This window comes from Ranitomeya imitator, chromosome 6 (genome assembly GCF_032444005.1).
Source record: "Ranitomeya imitator isolate aRanImi1 chromosome 6, aRanImi1.pri, whole genome shotgun sequence".
Classification (NCBI taxonomy): domain Eukaryota; kingdom Metazoa; phylum Chordata; class Amphibia; order Anura; family Dendrobatidae; genus Ranitomeya; species Ranitomeya imitator.
The window spans coordinates 28,099,338-28,111,116 of NC_091287.1; the positions used below are offsets into that span (position 1 = coordinate 28,099,338).

An 11,779-nucleotide genomic window follows, 5' to 3' on the forward strand; every position below is an offset into this window, starting at 1 on the left:
GTAAGGTGGGCTCAGGCTCGGTAAGGTGGGCTCAGGCTCGGTGAGGTGGGCTCAGGCTCGGTAGGGTGGGCTCAGGCTCGGTTGGGTGGGCCCAGGCTCGGTGAGGTGGGCTCAGGCTCGGTAAGGTGGGCTCAGGCTCGGTAGGGTGGGCTCAGGCTCGGTGAGGTGGGCTCAGGCTCGGTAAGGTGGGCTCAGGCTCGGTAGGGTGGGCTCAGGCTCGGTAAGGTGGGCTCAGGCTCGGTGAGGTGGGCTCAGGCTCGGTAAGGTGGGCTCAGGCTCGGTAAGGTGGGCTCAGGCTCGGTGAGGTGGGCTCAGGCTCGGTGAGGTGGGCTCAGGCTCGGTAGGGTGGGCTCAGGCTCGGTAAGGTGGGCTCAGGCTCGGTGAGGTGGGCTCAGGCTCGGTAGGGTGGGCTCAGGCTCGGTAAGGTGGGCTCAGGCTCGGTGAGGTGGGCTCAGGCTCAGGCTCAGGCTCAGGCACAAAAAAAAGCCAGTAGGAGCAGAGGGATTGTGACGTCAGGGGTTGACTGACCAATCGGGAGGCGCTGCCCTTTGGAGACAACCATTCTACTTGTGTAAGTGTAAAAGCAGCAGCTGAACTTTAGCAGAATCCACCTTAAATCCGCGCACCCGCCGCACACCCCAAACAATGGGAAATAGGGGGGGATAACATCATCATCATCATCAGCCCGGGGAGAAGCTGCCGCACGACTCTGCTCCTCCATCCTCCCATCCTCCATCCCGCAGGCCCGGCTGTCAGTGCTGCAGGAAGGGGGATTGCACTAAGTATAGGGTAGGTGGCCTCTCTGGGTGGGAGGGGGTAGGTTGCCTTCAATCACAAAGTTTGATGATGACCATGACTACGATGGCTGAAGGCTTGGAAGCTCAGGACTCCTCCAAGTCTGCCTTTATGGAGTTCGGTCAGCAGCAGAGCGCCCACTCCCAGCAGAGCTCCCCGGGCATGGCTGCCGGCCACTACCCCCTGCACTGCCTGCACTCCGGCGCCCACCCGCACCACCACCACCACCACCAGCACGACAGCTCGTCCTACCCGGGCGGCAACTCGCAGTACAACCGCTCCCTGGCGGCGGCGGCGGCAGCAGCCTACCCGTACATGGGCCAGCACAGCCCCTACCTGCAGTCCTACAACAACAGCAGCAGCAACTCCAGCAGCACCGCCACCCAGAACCGCAGCGAGGAACCAGGTGAGGCCAGAAGCCAGCCCCCTCCAGCCAGCCACCCCGCATGCCAGGCACCCTGCCACCTGCACCAGCGAGAAACAGCTGTGCCATGCACCATCACACACCAACCATGCCACCATGCATCTGTGCAACATCACACACCAGCCATACAACATCACACACCAACCATGCCACCATGTAACATCATACACCAACCATGCCACCATGCATCTGTGCAACATCACACACCAGCCATGCCACCATGCAACATCACACACTAGCCATGCCACCATGCATCTGTGCAACATCACACACCAGCCATGCCACCATGTAACATCATACACCAACCATGCCACCATGCATCTGTGCAACATCACACACCAGCCATGCCACCATGCAACATCACACACCAGCCATGCCACCATGCATCTCACACACCAGCCATGCCACCATGCAACATCACACACCAGCCATGCCACCATGCATCTCACACATCAGCCATGCCACCATGCAACATCACACACCAGCCATGCCACCATGCAACTGTGCAACATCACACACCAGCCATGCCACCATGCACCGCTCATGAATGCTACCACAATGCGCCACATTCCTCCATGCCAAGCACCTCTTGGCACAATGCATCATTCCTGCGCCATTCTCCATGCCCTCTCACTACCCGCCAAGATTGCTCATTAATTCATTAATAAATTACAATGCTTGGCACAACTCATAGCTGGCACATATATTGTAAATCACCCTGAACCCTCCGTGCCAGCGTGTGATCCATGTGTATAATACATATATATATATATATATATATATATATATACATCATCTGGTAGATCCCCATCCCGCACACAGGCGCAGATCTGCTGCCATTGTCCTCGCTCCTTGTCTGTGAATATTCTGTGTTATTACATCTCCTCCTGTGCATATATTCCCCGGATGCGGTGGTTTCTTCTGCAGCTTTTATTTATGCTTTTTTTTTTTGCTTTTATAGTAAATATTTATGAGTTAATTTGTATCAGTGATCTGGAATTGACACCTGGCCGAGGAGCGCTCTGCGGATATTCTGCGGATTCTCTGCGGATATTCTGCGGATTCTCTGCGGATATTATGGCCGTCAATATTAGCGCCGCACAGGATATCAGCGCTTAGACTACAGAGAATAAGTGACAAATGTAGAATGATGATTTATGGCTCATCCCTGAATCTTGGAGGAGAAAGGGCCTCTCCGGCATTGTGTGCTGTAATGTCATCTCTAATGGACTGATGTTATTTATCGCCACTGGCGATCTGACATCCGCAGCATTACAGAAACTAAAGACTGGCCGCCAGTCATATCTGTGCTCTGCACCATACATACATATATCCATGGGTAATAATTATCTATCTATTATCTATCTATCTATCCATGTATCTATCTATCTATCTATCCATCTATCTATCTATCATCTATTATCTATTTATCATCTATTATCTATCATCTATCTATTATCTATCATCTATTATGTATCTATGATCTGTTACCTATCATCTATCTATTATATATCTATTATCTGTTATCTATCATCTATTATATATCTATCTATCTATTATCTATCTTTTATCTTTCTATCTATTATCTATCTATTTATCTACAGTATCTATCATCTATTATCTATTTATCATCTATTATCTATCATCCATTATGTATCAATTATCTGTTATCTATCGTCTATCTATCTATCTATTATCTATCTATTATCTCTAATCTATTATCTGACATCTATTAACTATTATCTATTTATCTAGCTATCTATTATCTATCTCTGTTTACAGATTAACTATTAGATATATGATAGATAGATAGATAGATAGATAGATAAATAAATATGCCAGTTACTTTACAACGCTGCATTACAATATATACAGTATCAGCACTTATAGTCTCAACAGATGTATTTTATTATCATTTACAGTTATGTATTCATGCTTCTATATGCCCATATATATTTATATAATAAATAATACTGTGTGTTTTTGTTATTTTCTTCATTTTTTGCTGTTTCTTTCTGTATTACATTCATACGTATTTTATTAATTATGTTATATATTATATTAACACGTATTGTATCAATTAAACTATTTACTCCCCTTGTCCACCATATTGTGCACAGGACTGGCTTATCTAATGTGATAGAAATATATACATATAATCCAGAAAAATAGCAGCACTGCTGAAGAAAGGCTCCATAGAGAGCTGAACCGTAGCTGGTGTTGGTGAATAGAGGATCCCTACTTTTTCACCATTTTGGATATGCTGCTTTCTTTTTGGGGGGATATATATATATATATATTCGGGGTGCTCAGGCCTGGCACCTCCATTTTGTGAAGTGATTGTATGCCTGAAAAGAACCAAGTGGAATCAGGGATTGTTCCCCCTCTGTGGGCAGTAAATTGGTGACATAAAGTCAATTATCCGTGTAAAAACTCTGTTGGCTGCACAGATTTAAGAGAATCTGATATAAGACAACAACAAAATAAATAAATAACAGTGCCAAGATAAAGAGGGAGCTGGCAACACGGGCGTGGGAGTGTCCTGTGTGCTGGTACTTGTGGTTCCACTGTATAAATTGCACCAAACATCATATCTCGAGGCAATGATCCTTATCTGCGTTGGGATTTTCTATGTATTTTTGTTATTTTTGTGTTGCCAGTGCTGATCCTGATTTATGGTAGATGTGATTATCATGATGATGAGTATGTGACATGTTCCATTGTCAATTATAATTGTTAATAATTTATTAGTATTTAATATTATTATATTGTAATTGCCATCCATGTATATATACATACGTATGTAGTATATATATATATATATATATATATATATATATATATATATATATGCATCATGCTGTATTATCTTAATGTTATCATGATACAGTGTATTAGTGTGATTGCATCCCATATAAAATAGCAGTAGTGGCAGCTGTTGGAGCATTTCTTGTGTATGTTGTACATTAGTGCTATGTTGTTATTATTAGTGGTAGTATTAATCCAAAATTCGATTATTTATGAACATCGTACATTGTATATATATATATATATATATATATATATATATATATATATATATATATATATATATATATATAATGTACGGTGTTTATATATATATATATATATATATATATATACACATGCATTGTTAATTATTTAACATTATCACTGTAATCAGAATTATATTAATTTCCACTATAGCCTATTAATATAATATATGTTATATGTTATTATTCATCGTCTAGTTGATCAACAGAAAACAACAGTCATTGAAAATGGGGAAATCAGGTTTAATGGCAAAGGAAAAAAGATAAGGAAACCTCGGACAATATACTCCAGTGTTCAGCTTCAGGCTCTAAATCATCGATTCCAGCAAACACAATACCTGGCACTTCCAGAGAGGGCAGAGCTGGCTGCTGTTTTGGGCCTAACACAGACACAGGTAACAATCATCATCATCATCATCGTTATCATAAGCCTAATTTTTTTTGGGGGGGTAGGTTGAAAGGAAAAAATGAAAGATTATGAATAGGAGATAAACAGACAGACAGATAGATAGATAGATAGATAGATAGATAGATAGATAGACAAATAATAGATAGATAATAGATAGATAGATAGATAGATAGATAGATAGATAGATAGATAGATAGATAGATAATAGATAGATAATAGGTAGATAATAGATAATGGATGCAGTACACTAGATCTCTGCTCCTGCTCTGCAGCTCCTTTGCTATAAAGCAGATTTTGGATTGTGGAGACCAATCATTTACAAAGAGCTTTGATCATTATAAAAACATTTGCACAATGAGCTGCCACAAAAACAATGTGGACTACAAATGAGAGGATGCTAATAACTAGACCTCATACACTTTACAATATCAGATGCTGTTAGCCTTCTCATTCCTGACAGTCAGGGAATCATCTGCAGCTACATTATACCTTATATCACACATTGTTACAGAAGGCGCTAAAGATGTAGCAGAGTTCAGACTATCAACTGTGTCTTTTGTGTATCCAGAGTTAACATAAGGCATCCAGATGACTTCATAGGAATAGCGATGTCATGTTCTTGTGTTATCCTACAACATACACAGATAAAATTGAAAAAATAGATAGATAATATATAGCAGATAGATTGGATAGATAGATTGACTCCTGATAGTTGATAAATATGGGATATATACATAGATGGATGGATAAATAGATAATAGATAGATAAATAGATAGATATTAGATAGATAGATAGATAATAGATTGGTAATAGATAGATAATTGATAGATAATAGATAGATGATGGATAATAGATAATAGATAGATACATAGATAGATAATAGATGGATAATAGATAGATGATAGATAATAGATAGATAGATAGATAGATAGATAGATAGATAGATAGATAGATAGATAGATAATAGATAGATAGATAGATGATAGATAGATAGATAGATAGATAGATAATAGATAGATAGATAATAGATAGATAATGGATAGATAGATAGATAGATGATAGATAGATAGATAGAAGATAGATAGATAATAGATAGATAATAGATAGATAATAGATGATAGATAGATAGATAGATAGATAGATAATAGATAGATAGATAGATAGATGATAGATAGATAGATAGATAGATAGATAGATAGATAATAGATAGATAGATGATAGATAGATAGATAGATAGATAGATAGATAGATAGATAGATAGATAGATAGATAGATAGATAATAGATAGATAGATGATAGATAGATAGATAGATAGATAATAGATAGATATTTGAGATAGTTAAATTGATAACTATATATATAATAGACCATTGTTCATTTTGATATCAGGACTACGAGTCTCATACAGTAAAATGCCTTTATTTATTCTATTCTATTTATTTCTTATACATTTATTTTTATGAGCCAAATATTACAACAAATATATTATTGTAATAGTAGAATATACTAATATTAATACAAATCGTGTAATAATAGCTAGTCGAACTTAAATTGTCATTGTGGGGAGATATTATTAAAATGTATATTTTATATTATTATTATTATTATGATTTCCTGTGGTCACACAGTTGTACCTGTCCTCTCTCCACCATTTGCCCTTATACTTCTCTCGTTTTTTGTGGCTTCAGGTGAAGATCTGGTTCCAGAACAAGCGCTCCAAGTACAAGAAGCTCCTGAAGCAAGGCGGCAACCCCCTGGAGAGCGAGGCCATCCCCGTGTCCGCCGCCCTCTCCCCCCGGTCCCCGTCCATCCCCCCTGTCTGGGACGTTTCGGGCTCTGCTAAAGGTGTGAACATGGCCACAAACAGCTACATGCCCGGGTATTCCCACTGGTATTCCTCCCCACACCAGGACACAATGCAGAGGTCGCAGATGATGTGACATTCCCAACCTTGCGACAAATGGATCAACTCTTGTGGAGGAGATTCCCAGATTTTTTGGGGGGTTATTTTTTGTTCTCGTTTTGCTCAATGAGAGGATCTGGGAGACCTTGTGGGAGGAAAGTCCACTGATGAGAAACCTCAGACACACAAGACTTGAAGACCTTCATCCTGGAGTCCACACATCCTCCAATTATTTGGGGGGAAAATTCCCCAGGACTTAAAGGGATGTAAACTCTTCCTAGGACTGGCAGGCCAGGGCCGCATCGCACAAGCAGCCAGCCCCCTCCAGCCATCCTCCTCGGCACGGGGAGGAGTGGGCACAGAGACATTTCAGCAGGCGACAAACCACTGTTTTCTATGTAGACTGTGAAATGGCGCAGGTTCTAGGCCTAGTGGCAGGACTCCTTCGTTAATTACAGGGACATTTATAACGATGAAATGTATGTATATATTGTTGAATTTTAGTTGTATATACTTTATATGTCATTGTCTTTCATAAATGGAGAAGAAAAGAAAAAAAAAAAAGAAACAACATCCATTCCTGAATCCTTGTGAGCCTCTTGTCTGCTGCTTTATTGACTCAGGGAAAAGGCGCAGGGATGTGCGACTCAGGGAAAAGGCGCAGGGATGTGCGACTCAGGGAAAAGGCGCAGGGATGTGCGACTCGGGGAAAAAGGCGCAGGGATGTGCGACTCAGGGAAAAGGCGCAGGGATGTGCGACTCAGGGAAAAGGCGCAGGGATGTGCGACTCGGGGAAAAAGGCGCAGGGATGTGCGACTCAGGGAAAAGGCGCAGGGATGTGCGACTCAGGGAAAAGGCGCAGGGATGTGCGACTCAGGGAAAAGGCGCAGGGATGTGCGACTCAGGGAAAAGGCGCAGGGATGTGCGACTCAGGGAAAAGGCGCAGGGATGTGCGACTCAGGGAAAAGGCGCAGGGATGTGCGACTCAGGGAAAAGGCGCAGAGATGTGCGACTCAGGGAAAAGGCGCAGGGATGTGCGACTCAGGGAAAAGGCGCAGGGATGTGCGACTCAGGGAAAAGGCGCAGGGATGTGCGCTAAATCTGAGGATATATTGGCACAGTCCAGTCCGAGTCGTATGACTCGCTATTTTTCTCTCTTCATAGTCATAAGTAACATATTAGTATTTCCGCATAAATGTCGCACAGGCACAAAATGGGCAGTTTTCGGCCAGAAAAAAATGAAGCCATATGATGGTACATGTAGCTGCTACTTTGTTATGGGTGCAGGTTGCTCTATATTCTCTCTCTTTGGGTTTGTATGCAATGCTGGATCATTCTGGAGAGGGTCTGCTGTAAGAATTTGTATATAGAGACCCCCCTAGGCGCTGAGTTCGTATATAATTGTAGAGCAGGTTTGCTGGTCATTGTTGTTCTTGAACAGATTGTACCGTGCAAAAGGAAAGCAGGAATAGAGCAAAATCATGAGCAAATGATCTCGTTTGGAGCCACTTTGCACTCAACCATTGGTGCACAATATCAAATTCTTCTTTTCCAGGTGCAGAATGTTGTCGGCCTCATCTATCCCTATGGATATTTTCTGGTGGTTGTTCATTAAAAAAAAAATGTATGATACACATGAGCATTAGTTGGGCTGGAGTAGTGTGCACTCATGCGCAATTTATCCACTTTTGAGCAATTTTACACTCAACTATTGATATCTTATAGAACTGTATTGTTATAGGTGCAATATGTTACCTGCTTCATTTTACTTTGTTTAGAACTTTTGGTTGTGGTAGTCCTTTAATATAATCTAAGATGCAAGTGAGCATTTGTTGGGCTGGAGTAGTGTGCTCTCCTCTCATGCACAATTTATCCAATTTTGAGATATTTTACACTCAACTATTGATATATCATAGAACTGTATTCTTATAGGTGCAATATGTTACCTGCTTCATTTTACTTTCTTTAGAATTGATGGTTGTAATGGTTCTTTGCAATAATGTAAAAAGCAAGGGAGCATTATTTGGGCAGGAGTGGCGCACTCATGCCCAATTTATCATGCTTTGAGCAATTTTATACTGTGTCATTGGTAATTATAGAAATGTATTTTTTTCCTATTGGTGCAGTTTCCCTTTGGTTGTTGCTGTTCGTTGAAATAAGGTGCAATGCATGTGAGAAGTAGTTTGGGGCTGGAGCAGCTGCACTCAGGCGCAATTTATCCAGTTTGAAGCAGTTTTATACTCAACAATTGATACACTATAGAAATGTATTGTTATAGGTGCAGCATATTGGCTGCTTATTATTTTTCTTTCGTTATAATTGCTGGTTGTAGTAGTTCTTTGAAATAATCTAATATGAAAGTGAGCATTAGTTGGGCTGAAGTAGCGTGCACTATCTATTTATCCAGTTTTTAGAAATTTGCACTAAATCATTGGGATGGTATAGAAAAGTATTTTTCTTATAAGTGCAGTCTATATCTTTTTTTTAGTATTGATGGTTGTTGACGTTCATTAATATAATATGAAATACAAGTGAGCATTCATTGGGCTGGAGTAGGGAACACTCATGTGCAATTTATCCAGTTTGGAGCAATTTTACAGTCAACCATTGATACAATGTAGAAATGTATTCTTATAAGTGAAACTTGCTTCCTGCTTAATGTTACTTCCTGTAGAATTGCTGGTTCTAGTAGTTCTTTTTCTAATAATGAAAAATACAAGTGAGCATTCATTGGGCTGGAGTGGGGCACACTCATGCGCAATTTATCCAGTTTGGAGCAATTTTACACTCAACCATTGATTCAATGTAGAAATGTATTCTTATAAGGGAAACTTGCTTCCTGCTTAATTTTACTTCCTGTAGAATTGCTGGTTCTAGTAGTTTTTTTTTAGTTCGGAAAAATGCAAGTTGGGCTGGAGTAGGGAGCACTCATGTGCAATTTATCCAGTTTGGAGCAATTTTACACTCAACCAGTGATACAATGTAGAAATGTATTCTTATAAGTGAAACTTGCTTCCTGCTTAATTTTGCTTCCTGTAGAATTGCTGGTTCTAGTAGTTTTTTTTTTTAAATAAGGAAAAATACAAGTGAGCATTCACTGGGCTGGAGTGGGGCGCACTCACGCGCAATATATCCAGTTTGGAGCAATTTTTCCAACATCAATTATTACAGCATTGGTGCAGTGTGTTGTACTTTTTTATACTGCAGTATCTACTAAGATCAATAATGAGGGTTATTCTGCACTATGAGTAGATTAGAAATAGGCAACCAGTGATTGGACTGGGAGGATTCTCCAATATCAGAGTGGGGGGAGGGGTGACAAGAATTGCCCTCACGCATGCGCAGTGCATGGAGCGTTGCACTAGTTGCTCCCATTAGCACTTAGTGACCTTTACTATAGGTGTTGGTTGCTTTGTGTTGTGCATTCTGCCCAATGCACAGCGACTGCTCACATAACCCCCATGCGCATGGATGACAGCAAAGGCGCACAGTCATGCGCAATGTGGCGCACGCTATTGCACCCTATGCTGGTATTTGTAGTGAGCACTTGCTTTTTTTTCTCATCTTTCTCTCCCTCGAAATGTAAACTGCATTGTCAATACAAGCAGTTTTCGTCATTGTAGCAAGGAGCCACATGCTGGGAGAATTAATGGCGCAGACCTGGGCATCCTTCAAATTGTGAACCTTGAAACCACCGAGCCATTTACCAAGAGTCAATAGAGAGTTCGATATAATGACAGCTACAGGCAGCAGTGCAAGAAAAGGACAGTCACTATAATTAAGCACAAAGGAAAGCTTACTTACCCGTATACAGGGGGCTGCATTGTGTGAGTGCTGCTGCTGCTGCTGCTGCTGGAAGTCCCAGTCCCCAGAATGGCGCAGGACCGATCAGTCTTGTCATTTTCTAGGTCTTGCATTGTTACATTATAGTAAAGTGGTGGCTTTTCTTTCCCCCCTTCCCACTGTGCATCTCTGGGTCTCCATCTCCCCAGGATCATGGCTGAACAAAGCCTCCAGCTGCAGTCCCCATCCACTGTGAAACGCACATTGGGGACAATTTAACGTTTTATCCACAAGAACAGGGGTTTTTTTCTCTCGCTCTCTCCATTCTCTTAAATGCAGCCATAATTAGAGTAATTTTTCATGTAGCCCGCTGATTACAGCGTTTTTACCGTCAAAGATAATTACCTGTAATTTTCTCCCACTTTTAATACTAAAAAGCCATCTTTATTTAGATACAGGAACAGGAAAAAAGGGAAACAAAAGATGGAAATTATTCTGTTATTCATATACAAATTGCAGAGATGGGGGCACCGAAAATTGAGAATTAAGGCAAATTATAACAGAATGGAGAAGAGGATTCAGGACTGCAGCTGCCGGGACACAATGGATGGAGAACTCAGTATACATGGGAGCACTGCATGACCCCCATCCCAAAAGTGTCCACACAATGCCCTGTGCATGGTCAGTGCGACCAGATCTAGGCAAAATCGGGCATAAATGTATCGTATAAGGAGCTGGATATTATCTATTTATTATCTATCATCTCTCTGTTATCTATCTATCTGTCTATTTATCATCTATCTCTCATCTATCTATCTATCTATCTATCTATCTATCTATCTCTCATCTATTATCTATCTATTATCTATCATCTATCTCTCTATTATCTATCTATTATCTATCTATCTATTATCTATCTATTATCTATCATTTATCTATTATCTATCTATCTCTCATCTATATATCTATTATCTATCTATTATCTATCATCTATCTCTCTATTATCTATCTATTATCTATCATTTATCTATTATCTATCTATCTATTATCTATCTATCTATTATCTATCTATTATCTATATATCTATTATCTATCTATTATCTATCTATCTATCTATTATCTATATATCTATTATCTATCTATTATCTATCATCTATCTCTCTATTATCTATCTATTATCTATCATTTATCTATTATCTATCTATTATCTATCTATCTATTATCTATCTATCTATTATCTATCTATCTATCTATCTATTATCTATATATCTATTATCTATCTATTATCTATCATCTATCTCTCTATTATCTATCTATTATCTATCTATCTATTATCTATCTATTATCTATTATTTATCTATTATCTATCTATTATCTATCTATCTATTATCTATCTATCTATTATCTATCT

General features: G+C 40.1%; 1 protein-coding gene and 1 long non-coding RNA gene across 2 annotated transcripts in view; one reads left to right on the forward strand and one right to left on the reverse strand.

Moving 5' to 3' along the window:
* The window catches only part of LOC138641735 (uncharacterized), a 96,600-nt gene extending 85,978 nt beyond the window's left edge, over positions 1 to 10,622 (reverse strand). The window contains exon 1 of the long non-coding RNA XR_011313939.1: positions 10,390 to 10,622. This is a non-coding gene — a long non-coding RNA (uncharacterized lncRNA). The remainder of the gene's footprint in view (positions 1 to 10,389) is intronic.
* Positions 559 to 7,170, forward strand: DLX6 (distal-less homeobox 6). Its single transcript, XM_069729361.1, has 3 exons — positions 559 to 1,201; positions 4,471 to 4,667; positions 6,371 to 7,170. The coding sequence occupies exons 1-3, from the start codon at positions 844 to 846 to the stop codon at positions 6,620 to 6,622; spliced, it is 807 nt and encodes a 268-aa protein (XP_069585462.1). The 5' UTR covers positions 559 to 843; the 3' UTR covers positions 6,623 to 7,170.
* Positions 10,623 to 11,779: the final 1,157 nt, after the last annotated feature.

What these genes read in the sequence shown, in the direction of transcription:
- DLX6 (XM_069729361.1), top strand. Translation starts at nt 844, where the DNA reads ATGATGACCATGACTACGATGGCTGAAGGCTTGGAAGCTCAGGACTCC. An exon ending in GAACCGCAGCGAGGAACCAG is followed by an intron (nt 1,202 to 4,470) that starts GTGAGGCCAGAA and finishes TTCATCGTCTAG; the next exon opens with TTGATCAACAGAAAACAACA. An exon ending in TGGGCCTAACACAGACACAG is followed by an intron (nt 4,668 to 6,370) that starts GTAACAATCATC and finishes TTGTGGCTTCAG; the next exon opens with GTGAAGATCTGGTTCCAGAA.